Raw genomic sequence first — 27,511 nt, forward strand, 5'->3', positions numbered from 1 at the left:
AAAAGATGGTAGAGGAATAAAATATCCCAGTAAAAGTACAAAGGAAATCCAAAGCAAAAAATAAAAAAATATTTATGGAAAAATGACAGGGCAAAGTCGTTACTTATCAATAGTCACCTTGAATGTAGATGGCCTCAACTCTCCTGTTAAAAGACACAGACTGGCTGAATGGATTAAAAAACAAATCCCATCTATTTGCTGCCCACAAGAAACATATCTCACCAACAAATATGCATACAGGCTGAGAGTGAAACAATGGAAAAAGATATGCCATGATAATAGAAACCAAAGAACAGCTGATGTAGCCATCCTAATATCAGACAAAATAGACTTTAACACAAAATCTGTAAAAAGAGAGAAAGAAAGGCACTATGTAATGATTAAGAGATCAATTAAACAGGAAGATGTTAGTATTATAAACATATATACATCTAATTACAGGGCACCTGACTATTAAAAAAATGTTAAAGGATCTAAAGGGAGACATAGACTCCAATACAATAGCAATGGGAGACTTTTATTGCAAGAATTCATGGAAGGAACTACAGCTTAGCACGCTGGCCCAAGTTTGAGCTGCATCCCTGGGATTAGCTTGTGAGGATGCACTGCTCTGAGACTCAGTTTTCTCATCTTCAGAATGGGAGAACAGTCTTGCAAATTTTGTGTGACACTCCATGAGATAAACTATGTATATAGTGCTCATCTCAGTGAGTGGGGCCTGTAAAGTGCTCAGCTACTGGCGTCATCATTAAGTGTGATTTAATTTTTTAATGTTTATAATACTGTTTACATAAAAATGAATCATTTGTCAGAAATTCACTTTCCCTGTTTTTGATTGGAAGACAGACTACATGGATGGTATAAGATAACCATATGTAATATATGATTGTTGCCTTAATTCCTAAACCTGAAAAAGATACAACAGAGAAAGAGAACTACAGACCAAATTCCCTGATGAAGATAGAAGCAAAAATCCTCAACAAGATACTGGCCAATTAAATCCAACAACACATCAGAAAGATCATTGATCCAGACCAAGTGGGATTTATCCCTGGTATGTAGGGATGGTTCAACATTTGCAAATCAATCAAGGTGATACATCACATTAACAAACTGAACTGGGAGAGTGGGTGGGAGGTCAAGTATGGTGGAAAGAATCACTATATTCCTAATGTTGTACTTATGAAACTCATGAAGTCTGTATTCCTTAAATAAAAGGTTTCTTTGGAGGGGGGATAAATAAAAAAATTTTTAAAAAGTTTGTGGAAATAGGGCCGGCGCCACGGCTCACTAGGCTAATCCTCCGCCTTGCAGCGCCGGCACACCGGGTTCTAGTCCCGGTCGGGGCACCGATCCTGTCCCGGTTGCCCCTCTTCCAGGCCAGCTCTCTGCTGTGGCCAGGGAGTGCAGTGGAGGATGGCCCAAGTCCTTGGGCCCTGCACTTCATGGGAGACCAGGAGAAGCACCTGGCTCCTGCCATCGGATCAGTGTGGTGCGCCGGCCGCAGCGCGCTACCGCGGCGGCCATTGGAGGGTGAACCAACGGCAAAAAGGAAGACCTTTCTCTCTGTCTCTCTCTCACTGTCCACTCTGCCGGTCAAAAAAAAAAAAAAAGTTTGTGGAAATAGAAATAAATTTTACTGTGGTGCTTTTTTTTTTTTTTTTTTGACAGGCAGAGTGGACAGTGAGAGAGAGAGAGAGAGAGACAAAGGTCTTCCTTTTGCTGTTGGTTCACCCTCCAATGGCTGCCGCGGCCAGCACACCGTGCTGATCCAAAGGCAGGAGCCAGGTGCTTCTCCTGGTCTCCCATGGGGTGCAGGGCCTAAGCACTTGGGCCATCCTCCACTGCCTTCCCGGGCCACAGCAGAGAGCTGGCCTGGAAGAGGGGCAACCAGGAAAGAATCCAGCGCCCCAACCAGGACTAGAACCTAGTGTGCTGGTGCCGCTAGGCAGAGGATTAGCCTGTTGAGCCACGGCGCCGGCTTGCAATTTTTTTTTGAAATCCATGCATACAAGAGGTCTTCAAAAACTTTCAAGGAAAACGCATACTATGAAAAAACTGTGCATGGGGGCCGGCACCATGGCTCACTTGGTTAGTCCTCTGCCTGTGGTGTCGGCATTCCATATGGGCACCGGTTCTGGTCCCAGCTGTTCCTTTTCTGGTCTAGCTCTCTGCTGTGGCTTGGGAGGGCAGTGGAGGATGGCCCAGGTGCTTGGGCTCCTGCACCCATATGGGAGATCAGGAGGAGACATCTGGCTCCTGGCTTTGGATCGGCACAGCACCGGCCTTAGCGACCATTTGAGGAGTGAACCAATGGAGGGAAGGCTTTCTGTCTGTCTCTTTCACACTAACTCTATCTGTCAAATAAATTAAAAAAGAAAGAAAAAACCATGCATGAATTTGTACCAAAAGAAACTTATTTTTTTAAATACATGGACTTTATTCCTATTTAATTTTAATCACAAAAAGGTGTTGGATTTTGCCATCACGTGGAGGTCTTTATTCTATCAATCTTGTGTATTACATTGATGGATGTTTGTCTCTTAATCTACCTTTGCATTCCTAGGAAAAACTCTATTTGTTTTATCCTTTCAACATGCTGCTGAATTTGGTTTGCTAGCATTTTGAGGATTTTTATATTTATGAATGTATTCACAAGGGATATTGATCTGGTTTTTATTTTCTTGTCATGTCTTTCTCTGACTTCATTATCAGAGTAATGCTGACCTCACAGACTGAACTAGAAAGTGTTCCATCCTCTTTACCGTTTCAATGAGTTTGAGAAGCATTGGTGTTAGTTCTTTAGGGCTTTGGTAGAACTCACCAGTCAAGCCGTCTGGTTCTGGGCTTTCCTTGTTAGGAGCACGTTAGTGTTTTAGTTATTTATTTATTTAAAAGGCAGAGTGACAGAAAGAGAAGGACAAAGAAACAGAGAGAGAGAATCTTCCATCTGCTGGTTTCCAATTATTGATTCCAACTCCTTACTTGGTAACAAGTATGATTTTCTACTTTTTCTTGACTCAGTTATATTCCTTTTTATTTCTGTACAGTTTTCAGTAATATTCCACTTTCATTTCTCCCTTTAGCAATTTGAATAATCTCTTTTTTTTCTTAATCTAGCTAAAGGCTTGTTAATTTTTTCAAAGAACCAACTGTCGGCTTTGTTGACTTTCTCTTCTCTATCTGCATTCTACCTTTTAAAAATTGTGGTAAATTACACAGCAAAAAAAAAAAAATCTTAAACTATCTTAATTGTACAGTCCAGTGACATTAGTGACATTCAAGTTGTTGTGTAACCATCACCACCATCCGTCTCCACACCTTTTCTACTTGCCCAAATGGAAACGCTGCACCCATTAAGCTACCCATTCTTCCCTCACCCCCAGTCTCTGGCAATCCCATTCCAGTTTCTTTCTTTCTTTCTTTCTTTTTTTTTAAAGGTCCCATTGCACTTTACATCTCTGTGAATTTGACTGCTCTAGGAACCTCATGTAAGTGAAATCAAGCAGTGTTTACGCTTTTGTGACTGGTTCATTTTATTTACCATAAGGTCTCAAGGTCCATCCATATTGCCATGTGTGAGAATCTCCTTTATAAAGGCTGGGTTTTATGTATACGGACACCCCACATTTAAAAAAATTCATTCATCTGTCAATAGGCATTTGTGTTGCGTCCACCTGTCGGCTATTGTGAATAATGCTAACCTCTATTCTAATTTCTACTGTTTCTTTCCTTTTGTTACTTTTGGATTTAGTTTGCTCTTTTTTCCTGGTCCCTTAAGGTGTACACTTATGACATTAATTGGAGTTCTCTTTTTATTATTGTAGGTGTTCACACCTATATATTTTCTAACACAACTTATATTGCATCCCTTAAGTTTTGGCATGTTGTATTTTTGCTTTTATGTATCTCAAGGTATTTTCTTATTTTTCTTGTGATTTCTTCTTTGACCACTTGTTTGAGTGTATGATTTAATTTCCACACTTTTTTTTTTTTTTTTTTGGACAGGCGGAGTTAGTGAGAGACAGAGAGAAAGGTCTTCCTTCTGTTGGTTCACTCCCCCAAATGGTCGCTATGGCCCGCATGCTGCACGGATCTGAAACCAGGAGCCAGTCTCCCATGTGGGTGCAGGGCCCAAGGACTAGGGCCATTCTCCATTGCCTTCCCGGGCCACAGCAGAGAGCTGGACTGGAAGAGGAGCAATCGGGACAGAATCCAGCACCCTGACTGGGACTAGAACCCGGTGTGCTGGCGCCGCAGGAGGAGGATTAGCCTATTGAGCCGTGGCACCGGCTCAATTTTTAAATTTTCCTTCTCAAGCATAGTCCCCATGAAGTGGCAAACACCAGCCTGAAAACCAACAACCCAAGTTCTTTCCTGTAAATTGTCAGGCGTGTCACTGTATGGATGAACTAATCACCATGTCTTGAAGGATGAACTACTGACAGGCCAGGTCAGGCCAAGGTCACGTGCTCACCACTGAAACAAAGGTAGGGGTTGTGGTCAGTCGACTCAACCATTTGGATGCAAAAAGATCAGGGTAAAGGAAATCAGACTGATGGTGGCCAGAAGCGGCAGGGATGCTGAGCAGGCAGAAATAGCTCACGCCCTCCACTGTGGGACTCACCTGTCCTATTTTCACCTTGTGTATCTTGGACACTGGCCCACCACATCATCCTCTGGTGACGTGAAAACTGCCTGACTCTAAAACTAGGCCTGGCACCTGTTCATGATGGACCTGTGCCAAGCATTTGCTCAATTTGTAACCTTGGCCAAATCCTCTCCTCTCCTGCGGCCTCGGTTTGCTCACCTCTAACATGGAAATGCTAGGATGGAGCAGTGACTTTTGACCAGGTCAACAGCATAAACAAAACAAAGCAGCTCTGGTGGAAGCAAGGAGTGGGGGCTGGGGTATAATGGAGGTAGTGTCCTAAATTCTCAGCCTTCTCCTTCACTACCCATTCTGGCCACAAAATGATTCTAGAACTCCAGCCACTGGACCAAGTGGTCCAGGGGATTCCTCTGAGCCCTAAAAACCTCTGCATCCTCCCCTTCTTCTGGCTGCCACGAAATTCTTCTCTTTGCTCAGTACCAAAAGAGAGGAGTTTGAGGGCTTAAAATAATAAGTGTAAAACAGGCCTTTCCTCCCCATTGGACAACACACAGGTTGTTGCTACAGAGCACCTCACTTTGATATTCGCTGGTGGAAAGCCTTCCTTCCACACCCTGAAAGGAGCTGTTCTTTATGCAACACTTATGACCAGGCCTAAGTCAATGATATGCTGAGCATCTCTGGGTGTCCTGAGGGGGTGTCTTTAGGTCTGATTAATCATACACTACCACTAACAACTTTAGCCTTTCAAGACCTGGCCCCTGTCCTTCGGGGCTCTGAAGAATGTCAGAAGATTCCATCCAGGGGGTGCTGAATCCATTGCGAAGCCGACAGGACGGTCTTTTCTGAGGTGCTGGGATGGGCTGAGGGTTAGGCGGGCGGGCTCTGCAGCGTGTCTCCCCTAGGGTTTCCCGTTCTGCTGATCGCCGTGTGTTCCAGCGCAGGTCACTGGACCTTTTTCTTCATGAGCCTTTTTATCTGCGTTAGGCATTATACCACCTTACAGGACTGTGCAATGCTATTCGCAGGCAACTTAAGCAAAGGAGGAGGGTGGAGGAGAGAAGCAGAGAAGCCAATTCCACGGCGGTTTTTGAGCGGAGCAGCGTTGGGAGTGGCTGGCTGAGCGGGACCTTCGCAGGGACGTGCAAACGCTTGGGAGTTGGAAAACTTCGGAGCAACCAACCCAAAGTCAAAGCTTAAGCTCGCCTCAGTTCCTGCATGTCCAAACTGAGGCCGTAACCTGAGCTCCGCGGAAAGGCGCGACGTTTAACTATGATAATGGATTAGATGGAACGATTAAAATCCAGATTTGAGGCACCACCTCCAAGCTCGCACCACGGCTTACCTCTCTGCCTCCCCGCCACCGGCCGGGGCAGGAAGCGGCGGCTCGGGGGAAACTCAACCCAGTGACACAGCCGGAAGTAAATGGGCGGGGTTCCACCGGCAACCGCGATGGACGCGGCCTTAAACCAATGGGGAACGGAGGCGTTTCCGCTTCCGCCAATAGAACAAGGACCTAGGCGGGCCCTTGCAACCCGCCGTGGTAACAGCCGCATGGTTACCCGGGCGCCAGGCGCGCAGTTGTAGGTTCTGATTTTCCACGTTGGTTTTGGCTCCCGGCGCCTGCAAAAATGAAAATTGAGGAGGTGAAGAGCACCACGAAGACGCAGCGCATCGCCTCCCACAGCCACGTGAAGGGGCTGGGGCTGGACGAGAGCGGCTTGGCCAAGCAGGCGGCCTCAGGGCTCGTGGGCCAGGAGAACGCGCGAGAGGTGTGGCGGGCGGACCGGGGAGCTGGGGGCTCCGGCGGGGCCGCTGCGGCGCCACAGCCGCTGAAGTGGGGGCCGGAGGTCTGGCGGGGTGGCGGTGGGAGAAGGGCGACGGGCCGCGGGGAGCAGGGGCGGTTTGTGCCAGTTCACCGACAGGTGTTGATGGCGCCCCGGGCTGCGGGCCAGGCCTCGGCTGGCGACGCCGGCATGCGGCGGGGAACAGGATAGAAAAGGTCCTGCTTTCCCGGCGCTTACATTTCCGTGCGGTGAGCTGAGAGGATAACCGTGTAGGCCGATAAAATGACTGTGTCCTGGTAGGGGTCCGCTGTGCATGGCTTTGTCGGCATGGCAGGGAAACCGTAGGAGTTTGAAAGCTCGCTCTGGTCCCCAGGCCCGGGAGCTGAGAGAGAGGGGGAGGAGCTGTGAGAGGAGTGATCTGACCGACCCACTCCTGCAAGCATCTTTCTTGGTCGCCCCGGTCCTGATTATATTAAAGTGACAGGGATGCCAAGTCCGTTCCCCTACAATATTGTTTTGCTGGCGAAAAAATTAAGGATGGGAGAGGCCGCTTGTCCACTTGCCACTTTAGTTTAGTAAGGGTAAAACTGGCATTTGCACGTCCATGTGTTTCGGCCACCCTCTCTCAGCCCCCTGCGCTCCAGGCTAAAAGCCCTGTCCTGGAGGCTAAACAGCTACAAAAACCTGCACTTTATATGAAGTGAAGACATGCCTGTCAGCCCGATGCTGCTAATGGAAAGGGCCAAAGACAAGCCTCTGGTGTCTGTTTTGAGCATCATCTTTCCAATAGGGAAACACCTGACCCTGACTCAACAAAGCACCTGTTACTGCAAGTAGCTAGCATGGATTGGGCCAAGCACTGTGCTAAGCAGCTTTGTTCCCACTGTCTTGTTATTCACTTCCAGACTGATAATTTTGCTCCCCCACTTTAGTACAGTATTCCTCAAACGTAAGAAATGTTGGCTCGTCCAGTAGATATCTGCCCAAAAATCTACAATGAATATTTTTGCCATTGCTTTATCTTGTATCTGTTCATCTATCCAGCTGCCAATCCACTTTGACATTTCAAAGTAGATAGTAAACATCCGTACAGCTTACCCCTAAACCCTTTAGGGCCGATGAGGAGGTTATGTGGGCTCAGGTCCCCGTGCTGGTGGATGGTAGAGCCAGGAGTTAAGCTCAGGTCTGTGTGGCTGCAGAATCCATACCGTGAACTCTGATGCTGTGTTTCTCAGGCCCACCTTCGCTGCCAGGTTTTTGTATGGGGCTGGTGGCGTCCGCAGCCTCTCTGGTGCTCAGTGTCCTCGTCGGAGAGCCAACGTGGACTCTAAGGCCTGTTCAGTTCTTTTTCGATGTCAGGGTTCACTGTGTGTCTCACTGCAGGGAAGCTGGAGGGTAAACTGAGGGAGAATACGTGGAAGAGGTTCTGTCTGTAAGAGAGTTACATGTCCAAAGTTTGGAAAGCCTTCTCTGCCTTATTTTGAGTTTCCCAGAGAGCTCCAGTGCTGAGGATCATATGAAGATTATATGGGAGACCACAGCAAGTCTATTCCTTTTAGCAATACGGCATCTGAAGAATATCTGATGGGCTCTGTAACGGGCACTCTGCTCATTGAAGCAGCAGTGAATCTAGCATGTGCACACACAGTCCTTGCACACATTTTAGGGGCTGCTATAGTGTGTGACTGAGGTACTTCACAGTCCACAAGGAATAGAGAGAGCAAACGAGTTCACAAGATCCTGTCAGTAGGGAACAGTATGATCACTGCCTTCCTTCAGGCAAGGAGAAGGCACCTTTTAGGTTTTGTATCAGTTATTAATTCAAGGGAACAAAGCTTATATTATGTGGTCCTGGGATGTAGGTCCTCAGTACTGTGACTTTCTCAGCCTTACACCTTTGTGTCAAATATTCTACAATATCTGAGGACCGGTAACCAATTTGTGTGTGTGTGTGTAGAATACACTGACAGGTAGTTGAATAATTTAATCTTGGGGATTCAGAAGGCATCAGTGGATCTAGTGGTGCCACAGATTTACCCTCACGTCCAGTGTTGGCTTTGCACAGTTCACTGATGGCCATCTAGTAGCTGGTATCAGTGATTGTTTTTGTTTTTTAAGATTTATTGTATTTATTTGAAAGAGCTACACAGAGAGGTAAAAGAGATCTTCCATCCACTGGTTCACTCCCCAAATGGCCACAATGGCCAGAGCTGAGCTGAACCAAAGCCAGGAGCCAGGAACTTGTTCCGGCTCTCCCACGTGGGTGCAGGGACCCAAGGACTTGAGCCATCTTCTACTGTTTTCCGAGGCACATTAGCAGCAGCAGGATCAGAAGTCAAGCAGCTGGGACTCAAACTGGTTCCTATATGAGATGCCAGCGCTGCAGGCCAGGGCTTTAATCTGTGCCACAGCACCGGCCCCAGTGTCATTGATTCTTAACTTTTAGTGGGTTAAGTTGGGAATCTGATGAGAGCTATTCATCTCCATCTTGAAAACAATGTACGTAAGGACATATGGATAGAATTTTGTTTCTCATTTCAGGTGCTGTGTGGGCCTCTGGAATTTATCTCTGTATTCTAGGCTAAAAATCACTGCCCCCACTTGTACTCCTACTGTACATTCACACAGCAGCCTGCATGATCTTTTTTTTTTTTTTTTAATCATTTATTTATTTACTTACTTACTTGAGAGGCAGAGTTATAGACAGAGAGAGGGGAGAGACAGAGAAAAAAGTCTTCTATTTGCTGGTTCACTCCCCAAATGGCCGCAATGGCTAGAGCTGGGCTGATCAGGAGCCCGGAGCTAAAAGATCATACTGTGGCCTAGTAGGCTGAGCCTTGCCTGCATCGTTGGCATCCCATAGGGGCGCTAGTTTGTGTCCTGGCTGTTCCTCTTCTGATCCAGCTCTCTGCTTAAGGGAAAGCATTGGAAGATGGTCCAGGTGCTTGGGTCCCTGCACCCACGTGGGAGACCTGGAGGAAGCTCTTGGCTCCTGCTGTTGTGGCCATTTGGGGAGTGAACCAGCAGATGAACGATCTCTCTGCCTCTGCCTCTCTTTAACCCTGCCTTTCAAATAAAAAATAAAAATAAAAGCAAATCATAATATGACACATAGATAAGAGCGTTTCAGTGGCTTCCCATTACATTCGAATAGAATAAAATCCTGTTCCTGTTCTTTGTTCTGCCCCGCCCCCTCTCCCCCCACGTTCCTTTCTTTGGTCATTGCAGCCTTTCTGCCTCTCGGACACGCCAGGCTCATTTCTGTTTTGGATGTTTTGAATTTGCTGTTCCCCTTGCCCGGAACACTGACCTGTGCTCTGTCCAGAGTGTCTGATATCAGGTACAGCGTCAGCAGGGTGACCTTGGTGGATGGCTCTCCCCAGCCACTCATTACCTTTTTCCTTCACATTAGTGATCTTGTGCACAGCTTGTGTTTGCTCCTTGAACTTGAGTTCCAGGAGCACGAGGGTTTTCTGTACTGCCCCAGGACTTGGGACGGTGTCTGCAGCCTGCTGGCACACGGGGTTAGCTGGATGAGTACATGAGTTGTGTGGACCTGGGACTGAGTTTTTTCTCCTCCCTGTGAAACATTTTAATACTGATTTATTATTTCTTTCCATTGTGGTGTGTAGGCATGCGGCGTCATAGTAGAATTAATCAAAAGCAAGAAAATGGCTGGAAGAGCTGTCTTGTTGGCAGGACCTCCTGGAACTGGCAAGGTACTCATTTTCTCTCATTTTTAAAGCTACCCAAGAGAATGATTCGAATGTCTAGGCCAAATTGAATTTATGTCTTTACTCGTCTTTGTTTAGCTAAATTGGTTATGTGTATGTTTTAAAAGCTAATGTGCAGTAATACAATTGAGTATCTAAAATCCATGCTTCTAAATTTCAAATCATCCTGGCCTAACTCCAGAGAAGAAAGAATGAAGTCCTCAGAGGGGCCTCATTGTCACTAGAATTTGTCCTTTATCTCTTACAAGTCTCCTTTGCTATGGAAATACATTTCTGTTGGCCCATGGCTTCATAAAAATCTTTGGAGAGACAACTTATTTGAGGCAGAAAGAAAATGAGTCAGCAAGCATTTTCTAAATGTTTGCTTTAACCCGTCACTGTTTTGGTTCTGTGAGAAATGAAAAAAAAATATCAAAAAAAGAATTAGATTGGATGCATGATTTTTATCTTCCAGGGGCTTACGGTCCCCGCAGGGCAGGGAGGCAGGAAACCATGACAGCATAAGATGACTCAGATGAGCGCTGGGCCTCCAGCTCTTGACTGATCTTAAATGCAGCTGGAGTTTGAGCAGGAGGCTCTGCTGAGGCCCGGTGGAGCTGGCAGGCTGGAGATTTGACCTTTGCCCTTTGAGTTGGGAAAAGGACCTGACTTTGCAGGGAAGAAGAGGCCTTCTGGGCAGAGCCCATGGCATGGAGCTTCGGCCTTTGTGAGGGGCCTGGCCAATGCTTGAAACTCAGCAAGGTTTGAAATTTGAGCCTTGCTTATTCACAGGGCTGCTTAGGGCCACTGAGTAGGAGCCTGGGGCTGTGTAAAGAAACCAGCTTTAAATTCTACCTCTACACGTGCCTTACCTGTTTCAGGCACTTAGGGAACTAATCCCTTGTGAAATAAGGGCTTTTATTATAATTTTGAAATCCTCTTACTGAGCCGATGGGTGTCTTGTTTTGGTGTCTCGCCCTGGAGGAGGAAGCACTGTGTTTGTGAGAAGTTGGTTTGCACTGGGAAGGGCCACGCCACCATGAGCCGCTTCCAGCAAGGTCCTCTTTGCCTACCACTCCTCATATGTAGACTTCCTTCTCCCCGTTTTCCTTCTTCATAAAGTCCGTCGTTTTAGAATTTCTTCCGCAGGTTGTTGCCGGGAAAGCCTTAGGCATTGGTTTTGAATGGTAGTGGTGCTGAGTATGTGATGTGCTGGACGGATGCTTTCTTCAGCGTTATTTTTCTGTATGCGTTTGTTACTCTTGGATTCCATTGTTCACCTTGAAGAAGGCAGATTCTGAGGGTTCTAACTTGTTTCTGGATGTTTTTGAGATATTTTTGGTTTTAATGTTCTACCGTGATACATCAAAGAGTGGATTTATTTTTATTTATCCTGCTTAATGTTAATTGTGTTTCCTGAATCTGAGTATTATGTCTCTCATCAGTTGTGGGGATAATCTTACCCTAGTCTCTACTCCACTGAAATGAGGTTAGGACTGCAGTGGGTCTCATCCTGGGACAGTGTTGCCCTGGCCTCCCATGGGGCGTTCGGCACTGTTTGGTTGTCGTGACTTAGTAGGGGGTGTTCCTGGCCCCTGCTTCTTGAGGCTCGGCATGCTGCTGTGCATCCTGCAGTGCCCAGCGCAGCCCCCAGAATCAGCTCCTTTCTGACTCCAAGTGTCAGTAGAGCCGAAGCTGAGAAACCCTGGACCTAGAGCTCCTTATGTCGACCTTTTTGTCTTTCTTGGCAGCCTCTCCTTCATCTTTTCTTTTTTTCTTTCTTTTTTCTTTTTAAGTTTTATTTATTTAAAAGAGAGAGTTACAGAGAGAGATATCTGAGAGACCTTCTATCCACTGGTTCACTCCCCAGGTGGCCACCACAGCCAGGGCTGGATTGGGCTGAAGCCAGGAGCTCCTTCCGGGTCTTCCATGTACGTGCAGGGGCCCAAAGGCCTGGGCCGTCCTCCAGTGCTTTCACAGGCGCATCAGCAGGGATTGGAAGTGGAGCAGCCCATGTGGGGTGCTGGGGCTGCAGGCCGTGGCTTAACTTACTGTGCACAGTGCTTGCTCCATCTCCTTCATATTTTCCCTTTTTGACTCTGCTCACTTCTGAATAACTTCCTTTAGACTTCGGTTCCAGTCTCAGTGTTCCTTAAGCTGTGGTTAAATTGCTGATTAATTCAGTTCACGAGTAGTTTTCTGCATTTCTAAAAAAGAGAGAGATTATCCATCCACTGGAAATGGATGGAAATGCCTGCAATAGCTGGGGTTGGGCCAGGCTGAAATCAGGAGCCCAGGACTCAGCCCAGGTCTCTCAGATGAGTGCAGTGACCCAAGTGTTTGAGCCAGCACCTGTGCACAGCCTCCTAGGGTGCACATTAACAGGCACCGGGGATCGGGGATCGGAAGCAGAGTCAGGCATCTCAAGTGGTATCTTAACCACTGCGCCAGCTGCCCCTCCTATTTTCCTCCTTTTCATTCTGGAAAGTCTGAAGCCTACCGAAGTTGAAAGAATAGTATGAGGAGCCCCTCTATCCTCTGCATGTAGAAAGCTAATTGCAAATGTTTTGTGACATTTGCTTTTTCTCTGTTTTATTTTTGAACTGTTAGAAAGTAAGTGGCAAAGACACGGCTGCGACACCATCATCACACCCTCCAGATTTAATGTTGCTGCCGTAGTAGCTAATGTGTAGTTTGTGTTAGAATTTCTCATATTTTTGTTAACTAAAAAAGCAATACTTTTTTAAAAATTTGGAGCAGAGCCAGTGTCATGTCTCGGGAGCCGAGGAAGGACGACTGTGATTAAGGAGCCTGCCAGTTCTCTTAGTACACAACTGCATGATCAGTTAGCTGGTGTCTTCAAATGTAGCAAGGTTCAATTTTTTAATTAAAAAAAAAAAAAAAAAGGTAGAAAATTTTTAAAAAGTCTCCAGATGTTCCCATTTTGGCTGCTTTAAAAAAAATTTTAAATTTTTTTTTTAAATTCAGGATACAATCAAAGATCATGGTTATGACTGCTTAGTCTCTCTCTAGAAAGCTTGTCCTTCCCAGCATTTTGGTTTTTTGTTTTCTCTTATGATGTTGACATTGGCTTCGTATTCTGTACTTTGTTTATGGACTTGAGCTTGACTGATCAGATCTTTGAGGCTCCTTTAATCCCCTCAAGTCAGGGCCGAGTGCTTCCTGAGAGAATTTGTGAGGGCCCCACCATGCCAGTCCAGGGCTCCCTGGCAGGAACTTGGTAATATAGCTTTCTGGACCATCAGGGAAGTTAAACTCTGAGCCTCTGTCTGAGAGCGTGCCAGGGAGGGATTTTCTTGCTAGAGCCAAGACAGGCCCCACAGGTTCCGCCTTGTGCCCCAGGCAACTTCTTTTTGGAGCCCACCTTTTCTACTGATGTGTGGTCCTTGAAGGTCCTGTTTCCATTCAGGAGTTTCTGTCTTCCTCCTGTACCTTGTTGGAGTGTTGGTATCCACATGTGCCAGACCTTCACAACTATAGTAGTTTACTGCCATGGATTATCTGTCTGTCTATTTATTTATTTCTAGGTGTTAAGCAGCAGGAGGGGTTTTCAGTGGATGTAGCATGACCTGTAGCTGAAAACATGAGTCGTGCATTCCTTTGGGGTATTATACCGCTTTCCTCCCAGGACACAGTGGAAGTTCTCAGCACTGTGGTATTGCCTTCAGGTTTGTCCAGTCCCCTCTGGTGTGCATGAAGCCGTATGGGCCTCTCCGGCTGTCTAGTGTGCTGATGGCCCAAGTCTGGCTCCTTCCCTGAGTGCTGGGCAGTGATCCAGTGCTCGCTTCCCAGCTGCAGGTACATTGTTTCCATGGATGCTCCCCTCTGAGGACCTCTCACTGTCAACAGTGGGCTTGGTGTTTGGGTTTTAGATAAAGGAGATGTTCCGATGAGCTTGCAAACAGAGTAGATTTTCTTCATCTTTGGGCAGCAGCCTCCTTTTGGTGTTACTTGGCGTTCTTCTGGCAGGTGGGCACAAAGAATTCATGGTTATAGAGATTGGCATGTGCGTCCTGGCTCTGCTGCTTGCTAACCCTTTGATCTGAGTGGGTTGGTAACCTCTGCATTTCAGTTTCTTAATCTGTAAAATATAAACTAGATTACCGGGTTCATGGGCTATGTGGAAGAATTCGTTGAGATATATATAGCACTATATAGCGGGTGTAGGTATACTGGCTGTATCATATACCTTCTGGGATCCTTTAGGAAGAAACTAGACATGGGAAGCATTTCCTAATCAGCTGTCGTATCTTATTATTCTTACATTTTTATTTATTTTTATTTTACTTGAAAGGCAGAGAGGTAATAGGCTCTTTGATCTGTTGGTTCACTCCCACAAGTGCTTGCAACAGCCAGGCTGGACCAGGCCAAAGCCAGGAGCCCAGAAGTCAGTCTGAGTCTTTCATGGCTGGCAGTGACCCAAGCACTTGAACTATCGTCTGCTGCTTCCCTGGATGCACATTAGCATGAAGCTGATTAGAAGCAAGGAGCTAGGACTCGAACCAGGCACTCTAGTATGGGATGTGAGCATCCCAAGCGGCTACTTAAGCCACTATACTAAATGCCTGTGTTTATCATATTTTTTAAATAAGGATTTATGTTATTTGAAAGGCAGAGTTAGGAGAGAGAGGGAGAGAGAGAGAAAGAGTGAAAGAACCTTCCACCCACTAGTTCATTCCCCAGATGGCCACAGTGGCAGGTGCTGGGCCAATCTGAAGCCAGCAGCCAGGAGCTTCTTCCAGGTCTCCCACCTGGGTTCAGGGGCCCATGGACCTGGGCTATCTTCTGCTGCTTTCCTGGGTGTGTTAGCAGGGAGCTGGGTTGGAAGTGGAACAACCAAGACTCAAGGTGCACATATGGGATGTCAGCACTGCAGGTGACAGCTTGACCCATTATGCCACAGTGCCAGCCCCTATACGTTAATGGAAGCATATTGATCATCTCTCCTGTATTAAGTAGAAGGAGCGGAGATAGGACTGAATCAGATGTGCTCACTAAATTTGAAAGTTGAAACTGTGGGGAATTGGGGCCTATGGAAATACAGGGAAAGGAAGGGTGACTGGGGCAATGTTGAGTCTGCATAAAAGGTGGGCATCGCCGGCCTGTGACCCCTATTGGGAGTCCTAGTGTAGGGCGCCATTCCCCTCATTGTGTCCTGTCATGTTCCAGAGATTTTTCCTTCACTCTTAGTTACAGTTTTAGAGGGATCGGCTGTGGGACTCCACCCAGAAGCCTAGGAACCAGGCAGCGGGCCTGAGTGAAGAAGCTGGGTACAGGCCTGCAGGTGTAGTGTGGCTGTGGGGGGCTGGAGCGGACACACCTTCATGAGAGCAGGCAGCTGCTGCCCTGTGGTATCGAGGGCCCATGGTGGCCAGACCTTCTGGGTTTGAGAGGCGTGAAACAGTTGGATTTTATATGAAACTTCCCAAAATTTATAAACTGGTACTATATTGAGTTAGAAACTCAGATGAGACCATGCAGCTCAGACAGAACCACTCAGCGGGTTACTAGTTTGCTACCTTTGATCTAATCTAACGGTTTAATACTTCCATTTGACAGATGAGGAAATTGGGCACCAGAGATTTGCCCTGTGCCTGTGGTCACTCCGAAAATTAATGGCAGAAGCAGGACTAAAACCTAGTGTCTGCCCCCCGGGTTAGTGCTCTGCTGCAGGATGATTGTCCCACCAGATGTTGCCATCTCAAAACGGTCTCCAGAGAGGCCTTGGAAAGGAAATCTGAGAGGAGCCTTTACCAGGCCCATTTTAAAACAGTGTCTCAGACTTTGTTTTTCAGTAGCGAGCTTGTTTTCTTCCTTAGCCCTGATGTGGGAACTGACTCATGTTTCGAAGTTAGGAAAGATGAAAATGGCATTGAAAGGCCGTGGCATTCCCCAGCCCTGTACCAACTTTGAAGCATTTGCTTTTCATACTTGGTATTTGACCATCGTTTGTTCAGTCTGGTTCTGTTTAGCATCTACCAGCTGTAGGTATCATTCCAGAATCAGTTTGTTTGCCACAGGGCATGTCCAGGTGTATCTTGTTAAGACCAGTTCAGAGCATCACAGTTCAGCTGATGTATCATTTCTCACTATTTGTGGGCCCCTTCACATTGAATGACATCAAGCAGTTCATTTCTTCTTTATTGATTTCTGACGTGCTGTGGATGGGTGTTTTTCTGTGGCTGTACAAGCAGAAAGCAGAAGCTCAGAGATGCAGAGGTGTTCTGAGCAGGAGGGACAGGGTCCTGCTTTGACACTGAGGGAGCGGTTCTGGAAGCTGTACTGACGGCAGTGGCGACACGATCCCTGGAATCCTGCCAGAGTTTAAATCTCCACTCTGCCTCTCTGTGAATGATGGTGCCTAGGGTGTGTTTTTTAATCTCTCCTCTGTAATGTAGGAGAGTAGTCATGTCAGCTTCATGGGGCAAGTGTGAAAGTCCTGGGTAGCACTTAGGGTTGGGCGTATGCCCAGTGAGTCTCAGGGAATGATGATTTGTCATTATGGAGACGATTAAAGGTGCCATTCATGAGGCAAATTGTGAACAAAAGTCATCAAACATTCATTCTGTGAGACATGCCAAGTGATGGGAAAACGAAAAGGACTAGAGATACTCAGTCATTCTGGGTTCATGATTTTTTTGTGTCTGAGTCATGCTGTTTTCAAGGCTGTAAACCAGTGTTTCCACTTTCTCCTTCTGCAGACGGCTCTGGCCCTGGCTATTGCTCAGGAGCTGGGTAGTAAGGTCCCTTTCTGCCCCATGGTGGGCAGTGAAGTCTACTCGACGGAGATCAAGAAGACAGAGGTGCTGATGGAGAACTTCCGCAGGGCCATTGGTGAGTGGCGCGTGTGTGGGAGGGGTGAAGCCTCTTCATCATGGACGTGTCCTTGGACTTGCCCTGCTGCCTTTCTTTCGACAGCATTCTCATTATCTTGGTCGACAAAACAAAAGCCAACAGCCCAGCTTTAGTGTTGAAGCGCTTTAGCCATCAGAGCAAAGGTGGACCTGGTGACTGGAGGGAGATTCTTCATGTAACAGAGTAGATGTGGCTATAACATTAAAGAAAAAAAACAACTCAGATTTTCCTGGCAGCCTTATTTTGCTTTTCGAGGTGCCTGAGAGCTGAAAAGGATTTGAACTTAAGCCGAATCATGGTGCACCATGCTGCCAGAATGCCCCTGGTCCTGCAGCCAGCAGAACCGGGAGGAAAAAGCCACGTGGAGCTGGCAGAGCTCTGAGGCTTGCGCGAGCTTCGTGGGGCCTGGGGTTACCATACTGAGTGCCTTTACCAGGCCAGGTCTCTCACTCTCCCAAGAAGAGTCTGTATGAAGAAACCGCCCCAGGAAGTTAAATAATTTGCTGGTGGCTCAGCTAACAGGTCGCAGAGCCACAGTTTGGACTGCCGTCTGCCTGATCTCTAAAGCCTGCGCTCTGAAGAGTTACTGAGAGGAGAAAATGGCCTCTGCTGGAGGTTTCCCTCTGGCCAGGTGGGGCTTCCAGGCCAGTCTTCTGACTCCATGTCTGCTGGCCTAGCACTGGGCAAATCCTACCCCTCAGATCCGCTTTTGCAACTAGCTTCTTCCTTGTCATTGTCACAGAGCAGTACATTTACCAAGCCATTTCTGCCTTTTTGGCATTTAGGCTGCCAGACATATCCCTGTCCATGTCTCTGTGCGCTTGTAGGAGTATCTTTAGAGTAATGAGCTGTGGACGCTTGTTTGTCATACCAAGGTGACTTCCTGAGAAGGAGGTTTGCTAGAGAACTCAGAGGAGATGGTGGAAGTCCAAGACTCATGTAAGTTTTAGTTTAAGGATCAGATCGTGTGGGGTCCTGGGCCATGGTCAGGGCTTTAGATTTTGTGCTGAACAAAAGAAGCATTTGGAGAATGCCACATATCCGTGGGCTCTGGTTTTGGTTTTACAGGATTTTCCAGGCTGGGTGTAGACAGAAGATGGTGAAAAGCATGAGCATAGAAGAGGGAGGTGAGCAAGAAGTCTGGGCAGGTGTAGGGGTAGCGTGGACCTGAGCGGCAGAGGCAGAGGTGCCAGTGGTTAGATCCCGGATGTACTTGTATGGTGGAGCTTACGGGATTTCCTCATGGAGGCAGTGTAAGCACTGAAAAAAAACGTCGAAGATGATGTCCAGGATTGGCCGGTTCTGGGATGGGAAGGTATGCGAAGGAGCACATTGGGTGTGTTTATTTAAAAGTTTATTTGAAAGGCAGAGTGGCAGAGAAGGGGCGGTCTTCTATCCACTGGTTCACTCCCCAAATGCCTGCAACAGCTGGGGCTGGGCCAGGCCGAATCCAAGAGCCTGGAGCTCCATCCAGGTCTCCCATGTGGGAGACAGGGACCCACGTCCTTTAGCCATCACCTGCTGCCTCCCCAAAATATGCAGTAGCAGGAAGGGGGGTTGGAAGCCGAGGCGAGACTTGATCCCAGGCATTTGATACGGGATGTAAGCTTCCCGAGCAACAACTTAACCCACTGTACTGTGATATCTGCTCTAGATTGGGTGTTTATTCAGTGTCTGTAGGGATATAGTGCACAGTGTTCAACTTTGTAGCACCAGCTCCTGGCCTATAGTGGGTACTCAGTAAGGTTTTTCTCAATGAATGAGAGAAATAGATAGACTTTGCAGCAGATAGAAAAATCTTTAACTAAAGAATATATTGTTTGGTTTATATTTTTTTTTCTTATGAATTTGGAATTATTTTCCAGAATGGTGTTTCCTTGATATCCTCAGGGACTTGGTTCTAGAACCCTTCTGGATACCAAAACCCGCAGATGCCCAAGTCCTTTCTATAAAAGTGGCGTAGCGTTTGTATATAACCTGTGCACATCTTCCTGTATAAGTTTAATCATCTCTACATTATTTGTAATAGCTGATACAATGTCAATGCTAGGTAAATAGTTATTATATTGTATTGTTTGGGGAATAATGACAAGGAAAAAAATCTGTACAAATGCAATTTTTAAAAAAACAACCAGATATTCTACAGATACGAAATCCACAGATAGAGGGCTAGTTGTATTTAGGAAAGGAGAGATGTCATAAACTCCTTCTTTCTGGCTTCTTTTATTTTATTTTTTTGACAGGCAGAGTGGACAGTGAGAGAGACAGAGAGAAAGGTCTTCCTTTTCTGTTGGTTCACCTTCCAATGGCCGCTGCAGCCGGTGCACCACGCTGATCCAAAGCCAGGAGCCAGATGCTTCTCCTGGTCTCCCATGTGGGTGCAGGGCCCAAGGACTTGGGCCATCCTCCACTGCACTCCCAGGCCATAGCAGAGAGCTGGACTGGAAGAGGAGCAACCAGGACAGAATCCGGCATCCCAACTGGGACTAGAACCCGGTGTGCCGGTGCCACAGGCGGAGGATTATCCTATTGAGCCGCGGCGCTGTTTTCTGGCTTCTTTTTAAAAAACAGTTATTTAATTTAATTTATTTAAAAGGCAGAGAGAAAGAGATTGCTGTCTTGTCTGCTGGTTTACTCCCCAGAGGTCTGCAACAGCTGAGGAGGAACTGAGAACTCAATCCTTGTCTTTCATTTCGGGGCAGGGACTCAACTACTTGAACCATCATCAGTACTGCTCAGGGTGCTCATCTACAGGAAGCTGGAACTCCAGGCCCTCCACTCTGAGACGGGATGTGGGTGTCGCAGGTGGCGTCTTAACTGCTAGGTCAGACACTGCTGGATCCACTCCTGCATGGAACAGCAGGCGGAGCTGAGTAAGCACCGCCCTTTCTGAGCGGCTCGCCCTCCCCTCCGCTGCAGCCTGCACCGCACTCACTGTCTCCTCTTTCTGACCAGGCCTCTGTCAGCATCAGAGTTTGTGACTCTTGTTCCACTCCAGAGATTGGGAATTGTGTCCAGAGGCTGAATTTTTGTGTTACTCTCAGTATGTACTTCTTTTTTTATTTATTTGACAGGTAGAGTTACAGACAGTGAGAGAGAGAGACAGAGAGAAAGGTCTTCCCTCTGTTGGTTTACTCCCCAAATGGCCGCTACAGCCGGCACTGCGCCGATCCAAAGCCAGGAGCCAGGTGCTTCCTCCTGGTCTCCCATGCAGGTGCAGGGCCCAAGCACCTGGGCCATCCTCCACTGCCCTCCCGGGCCACAGCAGAGAGCTGGACTGGAAGAGGAGCAACCGAGACTAGAACTCGGTGCTCATATGGGATGCTGGCGCCGCAGGTGGAGGATTAACCAAGTGAGCCATGGCGCCAGCCCCAGTATGTGCTTCTTAAAACTGCAAAATATTTCTTAAGTTGAAATATTTTTTACCATGAAATACTGGAATTTTTAGGTACCCTTTTTTTTAAAGTTTTATTTATTTATCTGGGCCAAGCTAAAGCCAGGACCAGGAGCTTCATCTGGATTTCCCATGTGGTTAGAGGGGCCCAAGTACTTGGTTTATCTTCCACTCTTTCCTAGGTATATTAGCAGGGAGCTGGATTGGAAGTGGGGCAGCCGAGACTAGAACTGGTGCCCATGTGGGACCAGTGGCAGTGCAGACGGTGGCTTTTCCTGCTGTGGCGTGGCACCGGCTCCTTTGGTACCATTTTAAAGTTGAGTATGATGTCTATAGAGAAAAGTATGTACAACACACAGTAATTATAAGTGCTTCTGCAGCTCAAGGCACAGAGCAAACCAGCACCTCAGATGCCACACGCCTCCAGCTGATCAGTGCCTTCTCTGCTGGGCGGAACCCACGATGTGTGGTGTGTGTGGAATGACATGTGCTCTCATCCCCTAGTGTCCCTAAACAGATGGCTTAACTTTCTACTTTATCTACATGAGATCATACTTCCTGTGTTTTTGTGTCTGGCTCTTGTAGCTAAACATTTATGTTTGTAAGGTTGAGCCCACATGTGACAGATAGTGGCCTCCTTGGAGTTTTGACTCACAGAGGTCTCCCATCAGCTGGACCCCAAATATCAACCGCCAGGGCTGGGCCAGGCGGAAGCTGCTGCCTCCCAGAGTTCACGTTAGCAGGGCCAGATTGGAAGCAGAGGCACCAGAACTTGAACCCAGGCACACTTGATAGAGGATGTGGGCATGCAAGCGGTGACTTAAAACTGCTGTGCCTACACGTTACTCTGTTTTTTTTCTTTTTTTTTTTTTTCTTTTTTAAGATTTATTTATTTATTTGAAAGGCAGAGTCACAGAGAGTCAGGCAGAGAGCGAGAGAGAGAGGTCTTCCATCCACTGGTGCACTCCCCAGATGGCTGCAACGGCTGGAGCTGTGCTGGTCCGAAGCCAAGAGCCAGGAGCTTCTTCCGGGACTCCCATGCAGGAGCAGGGGCCCAAGGACTTGAGCCATCTTCCACTGCTTTTCCAGGTCATAGGAGAGAGCTGGATTGGAAGTAGGGCAGCCAGGACTAGAACCGGTGCCCATATGGAATGCTGGCACCGCAGGCAGCAGCTTTTATCCACTACACCACAGTGCTGGCCTCACCCCTTACCGTGGTACTTTTTGTTTAAACATTGTATTTAACTCAATTAATGAGATAGATAGTATTTAAAAGGTTTATTGGTGTACTTATTTATTTATTTGAAAGGCAGAATGATAGAGGGAGAGGGAGAGACAGAGAGAGTGCTTCCATCTGCAGGTTCACTCTCCAGGTAGCCGCAACAGCTAGGCCAGGCTGAAGCCAGAGCCAGGTACTCAAACTGGCATGCTGGTGCCACAAGAGGCCACTTAGCCTGCTGCACCACAACATTGGCCCCTAAAATATTTTTCTGACATTGATGAAGTCTGATAAAACTGCCTTCACATAGGTGTTGTGCATATGTTTGGCTTGCTTAACGGTAACTTAAATTAGAACGGGGAGACGTTACCTTGGCATTGGTTTTATGATTACATTTTTGAGGAGAGGAAGCAGTACCTTTCTTTTGATGGCGGTAAGGTGAAGAGAAATTTCTTGATCCTACCATCAAATAAAGACAGGCCATTGACTGTCCTGAAAAGGAGCCCGGCCCATCTTCCTCCGCCTTTGAATTCCTGTGAAGTTGGCAGGGGGTGGGGAGGAAGCGGGAAGCCGACCAGAAATAAAAAGCAAGGAGTCTGTGCTATTTCCTTGATGTGATGAAGGTCCCTGTCAGGGATTTAGAAACCTGAGCCAGCAGATGAAACCTGTGTCATTTGTGTTGTCGTTGCCAGAGATAGCGCCAGCTCAGCCCCTTTCCTGGCGAACAGCCGGTTTCATTGTCCGTCAGCCACATCCCCTGCCCGCTTGTCAGCACAAAGCAACTTCTAAATAAATACGGGCACTAGTGAGAGATGGGAATGCCTTTCTTCCCCTGCTCAAGGAATTTCATGTCACAGCCATCCAACAGTAAATATAGGTAAGCATTCCATCTGAAGGAATCATCTCTGTGGAATAGAAAAGGTTTCATTAAAAAAAAGTTGAAGTTGAATTTTCCAGGCTTATAGCAGTTTTCTGATACATTCGTGTTGTTTGGAAAGTTTTGTTTTGACGTTCAGGAAGCAGGAATTTGATAGGGCAAAAGTGAAGTACGTCCTCTCTTTTGGGGCTATTCCAACACTTCCATTTATAGGCTATCAAATGGAATGAAGGTAGAGTAAAACTGTAACTTCACTATCTGAGAGTCTTTGTCCTGATTGGGTTTCTGGGAGAAAGAAGGCAGCTGACCCAGTGATAAGATAATGACCACATTTGAAAGTGGGAAGTGATTGGGAGAACACCTGACACCATTGGCAATTTGTCTGTGCCATGGGGATATTCCCATATCAGAACAGAGGTAGCTTAACAGCAAGGAGGCCAAATTCATATCTGGGCTCCCTGCCATCAGAAGTACTCTGTGTCTCCAGATTTGTGGTAGAAGAGAGTTCTTCAGCAGACGGAAGGTCTCTCTCTTCTCTGTTACTCTGCCTTTCAAATAAATAAATAAATCTTTAAAAGAGAAGAGAGTTTTGAACTTATTCTTTAAATAAGAGGTTCTCAACTGTGGTTGTACTGTGGGATCATCCAGGCAACTTGTCTGATAATAACTGCATAGTCGTAGCCCCGAGATTGGAGATGAATGGTTTGGGTGGGGTGAGGGTAGGAGGACAACAGAAGCCCCTCAGATGAGTGTTAGGGTTGAGAACCCTGACCGCACACTCCAGTGGAGCATTAGAGCCCTGTTCGCTGGTCTTAAGCCATAAATGTTCTCGTGTTACCAGGCCCCACTAATATTATTCACTTAAATATTTGTTTCTAAAATGTCGGGGTGATTTTATGCCTTCTGGGTGTGATTCGTTCTTGTTGGTGTGTGGCTGTGCCGTGGTTTGGTTCTCTGTCTCCTTGTCTGGTGATCATGTGTGATGCTGTGGTCATTGTAGTCTGTGTCAGCGTATACACGCACAGTTCCCATTGGGCATATACCTAGGAACTGAATTGCAAGATCGTAGAAAATACAGGTGTTCAACTTTAGCTGATAATACCACGTTGTTCCTGAAGTATTTATACCGATTTACATTTCCGCCAGTTGTATAATCCTTCCTGTTTTTCTGTGGCTTCCCCCAACTCTTCATAGTGTCAGTTTTAAAAAAAAATTACAACAATTCTGAAGGCTAAAGAGTAATATTTCATAATTTATTGTTTTTTAAACTTTTATTATGGAAAATGTCATATTTATAAGTTGTCGAGTGGTATGATGTGTCTGTCCTGTTACCTGCTTCTGCTTGTGGTTCATTTTGGTTGGTATCGTAGACCCCTTCATTCCCCTTGCAAATCATTTTGAAGCAAATTGCAGACCTGCTTTTTAATTCATAAATATTTTTCCATAAATATTTCAATATATGTCTCTCAAAAATGAGATCTTAAAAATAAATAATACCTATACCAGTATTACACCTAGAAAAAATGAACAATTCCTTAGTATTGTCTAATGTATAGTTTTCAGGTTTCCAGTTGTTTCATAAATGTCATGATGTGTTTTTCTTTTATAGTCTCATTGTTTGAATAAGGATACAAATAAGGATGTATATGTCACATTGGTTGGGGCAGGCATTTAGCATAGCAGCTAAGATGCACTTGGGACACCCACATTGCATATCAAAGTTAATGGGCTTCAGTCCTGGCTCCACTCCTAATTCTAGTTTCTTGGTATTTGCATCCTGAGAGAACTCAAGTAGTTGGGTCCCTTCATGGCTCCCATCTTTGTCCTTGACCCCGCCCTGGCTGCCGCCAGCGTTTGGAGACTGAAGCAGCAGATGGGAGCTCTCTCTCGCGCGCTCTCTCTCTCTCTCTGCCTTTCGAATAAAATTGGTAAAAATTCTAAATCCTGTCATTATAATACATTGGTTGATACTTGTCTTCCATCTTTTATTTATTTTGCTTAAGAGGTAGAGAGACAGAGCGTGAGCTCCCATCCATTAAGTCTCAAAGTGCTGGGACCCTGCCATCCAGGTGGGAGACCCAAATGGAGTTCCTGGCTCCTGACTTTAGCCTGGCCCAGCCCTGGCTGTTGCAGCCATTTGAGGAGTGAACCAGTGGGTGGAAGATCTCTCTTTCTGTCTTTCCCTCTCTCTCTGTCGCTCTGCCTTTCAAATAGACAAATACATTTTAAAAGGGAAAGTGGCTTCCCATCTGTAAGGTGGAGATAGAGTGCTCATCCTGGCTGTGCACACTGCTGAGTGTGAGCGAGATGTGGCAGGGCTTCCTGTTGTGCTTCCTGTGCAGTGGGGTGACGGCCGGATGAGGGTCAGCGATGGGGAGGCCTCCTATTTGTTAGGAGGGTGCAGAGGCCACTGCCTGCAGGGATGCGTGGTTTATCACAGGTGGCGTGGTCTGCCAGCTTTCCCTTGACTTTGGGACCGCTGCCGAGCACATCTTCAGCTAGCTGGCCCAAGAAGGTTTCCACCTCATCTTTGAATTAACGGCAGACACAGCAACCCAGAGCGGTTTTCTTGTTGATGTTTCTAGAATCCTCTGAAAACAGGTTGAATAGCTGTTGACTTACTGATGGCATGGTTTCATTTCAGAGAAGCCACCTGGACACTTTGACCTAGACTTTGGAAACTAGGAGTGAATGTGTGTGTGGGTACAAAAGAATGTGTGAGCATGTATACCAGGGGTCTTCAAAAAATCCATGGCAAACACAGGTGATAAAAATCCTGTGCATAGATATAAAAAAAATTTACATCAAATAGAATTTTAAAAAAAGATTTATTTATTTACTTGAAAGTCAGAGTTACACAGAGAGAGGAGAGAGAGAGAGAGAGAGAGAGAGAGAGAGAGAGGTCTTCCATCTGTTGGTTCACTCCCCAATTGGCCAGGAGCCAAAAGAATATTTGGAAGTACCCTGTATATGTGTGCTTGGATGTATGTTACTTATGTTTTCAGAGAAGCAGCGTTCAGTGCTCTGTGTGTGTGTGTGTGTGTGTGTTTGTCTTCCAGATTAAGAAAACATTCACCTTGCTAATAACTGTCTTTGCTTTGTTGGTAAACCCTATTCCCTTTTTTCCTCATTTTAATGGAAATGTTATTGAGTCTAACATATACGCATACAGAAAAGAGCATGAATCATAGGGTATAGCTTGATGAGTGCTCAGAAATTAATCATAGGGGCTGGTGCAGACACTAAACAGCTAATGTGGGTAATGTTTAGAAGTAGGAGAAAAATTTACCTTCACTTACAACATTCTAATGTAAAAACTAAGTGCTTTTATCTTAGGAAACAGGTGCTTTGCAGGTTGGTTCTATGGTTGTAGCCTTGGAATATTTGTAGAACAGCCCAATGCAGATAGCAAAGGACAACTTGGCATTTCTCTTGCGGTGTGCAGAGACCCAGAACAGCTGGGAGGACTGAGTATCTCCTGCTGTTGACAGTGCAACTTATTACAGTATAAGGCCTGATGGTATCAGAAGATCTGTAGTAAGTTATTCCATTGGTTCAAAAACTTCTTTTAAGAAAAAATGCAAGAAACAAGCACAAGAGTATGAACAGTCAGTGCCCTGTGGAGTGGACTGGTGTGGGTTCAGAGGCTGGATTACGAACGATAGCTAAATTTCCCTGCCTCGAAGGAGCAGCAGGTGTCTGAAATAGTTTTGAGAATTATAGTTTGTGTGTCTAATTCTGAATTTGGCCCTAAGAAGTCCCCTTCAAAAGCTGACAGAAAGGACTGTTTGGCATTTCTGAGTAGCACCTCTGGTTGCACTTGTGTTTGTGTTGCCTCCCCCCGTACGTGATGACACCTCTGAACGTGCGTCGTTAAGGCTGATACGTCGGTTCTTGTGACTTGGGCGATTTGGGCTAAACAGGCTGTTACAGAGTAAGCAGGGTTCTGGGTTGTGGGAGAGGATTCTGCTTCTCCCCCGGCCCACCTGCCATCTCTTCCAGGGCTGCGGATAAAGGAGACCAAGGAGGTGTATGAAGGTGAAGTTACAGAACTGACTCCGTGTGAGACGGAGAACCCCATGGGGGGGTATGGCAAAACCATTAGCCACGTGATCATAGGACTCAAAACAGCCAAAGGAACCAAACAGTTGAAGGTGAGTATGTGTCTATGGGCCCTTTTCTTTTGAATTTCATTTCTGTGTAGCTTTGGGCAGGTAGTGTACCCCAGCTGTGTCCCAGTTCCTTCATCTGTGCATTGTGGGCGCTGATGCCACACAGGAGTATTTCCAGGGTGTTATGTGTAAACAGCTGTAGCTAGTGTAGGGCTATAGTGGGAGCACTCAGGAGAGGTGGTTCTTACTCTTCTTGCTTACTGCAAGGAAACGTGTGTTGACGTGTGAGCTGTGTAGTTTTTTTATTTTTTATTTTTATTTTTTGACAGGCAGAGTGGATAGTGAGAGAGAGAGACAGAGAGGAAGGTCTTCCTTTTTGCCGCTGGTTCACCCTCCAATGGCCGCTGCGGCTGGCACATCGTGCTGATCCGAAGCCAGGAGCCAGGTGCTTCTCCTGGTCTCCCATGTGGGTGCAGGGCCCAAGGACTTGGGCCATCCTCCACTGCCTTCCCAGGCCACAGCAGAGAGCTGGCCTGGAAGAGGGGCAACCGGGATAGAATCCGGCGCCCCAACCGGGACTGGAACCCGGTGTGCCGGCGCCGCAAGGCGGAGGATTAGCCTGTTAAGCCACGGCGCCGGCCATGTGTAGTTAAGGCACTGCCCCTCCATCCTGTGTCACACTGTGACTGTGCGTTGAAGACCCTGGGCATCGCTCCTGCCAGTTAGCAGTGTTCGTGCCCAGAAAGCCACGGCACTGAGTCGTCTGGTAAGAGTTGTGTATGGGTGATGGGGGACTTCCTGGGGGCCAGGCGCTGGATCCTGACTGCAGCTTCATGTTGGTCACAGGCAAGAAACCTGCAGTTACTCCAGTGGGTGCTCATGCTCAGGCCAGGGCTCTGTAACTGCCATAGACAGCCCGTG

At 46.8% G+C, this 27,511-nt stretch overlaps 1 protein-coding gene across 1 annotated transcript in view; it reads left to right on the forward strand.

The window, feature by feature from the left end:
- Positions 1-6,140: 6,140 nt before the first annotated feature.
- RUVBL1 (RuvB like AAA ATPase 1) overlaps positions 6,141-27,511 on the forward strand; it is a 48,482-nt gene continuing 27,111 nt past the window's right edge. Inside the window, exons 1-4 of the mRNA XM_062200569.1 lie at positions 6,141-6,384; positions 10,032-10,118; positions 16,835-16,967; positions 26,481-26,632. Coding sequence (XP_062056553.1) covers positions 6,244-6,384; positions 10,032-10,118; positions 16,835-16,967; positions 26,481-26,632 — 513 coding nt within the window. The 5' untranslated portion in view covers positions 6,141-6,243. The remainder of the gene's footprint in view (positions 6,385-10,031; positions 10,119-16,834; positions 16,968-26,480; positions 26,633-27,511) is intronic.

Source organism: Lepus europaeus, chromosome 9 (genome assembly GCF_033115175.1).
Source record: "Lepus europaeus isolate LE1 chromosome 9, mLepTim1.pri, whole genome shotgun sequence".
NCBI lineage: Eukaryota > Metazoa > Chordata > Mammalia > Lagomorpha > Leporidae > Lepus > Lepus europaeus.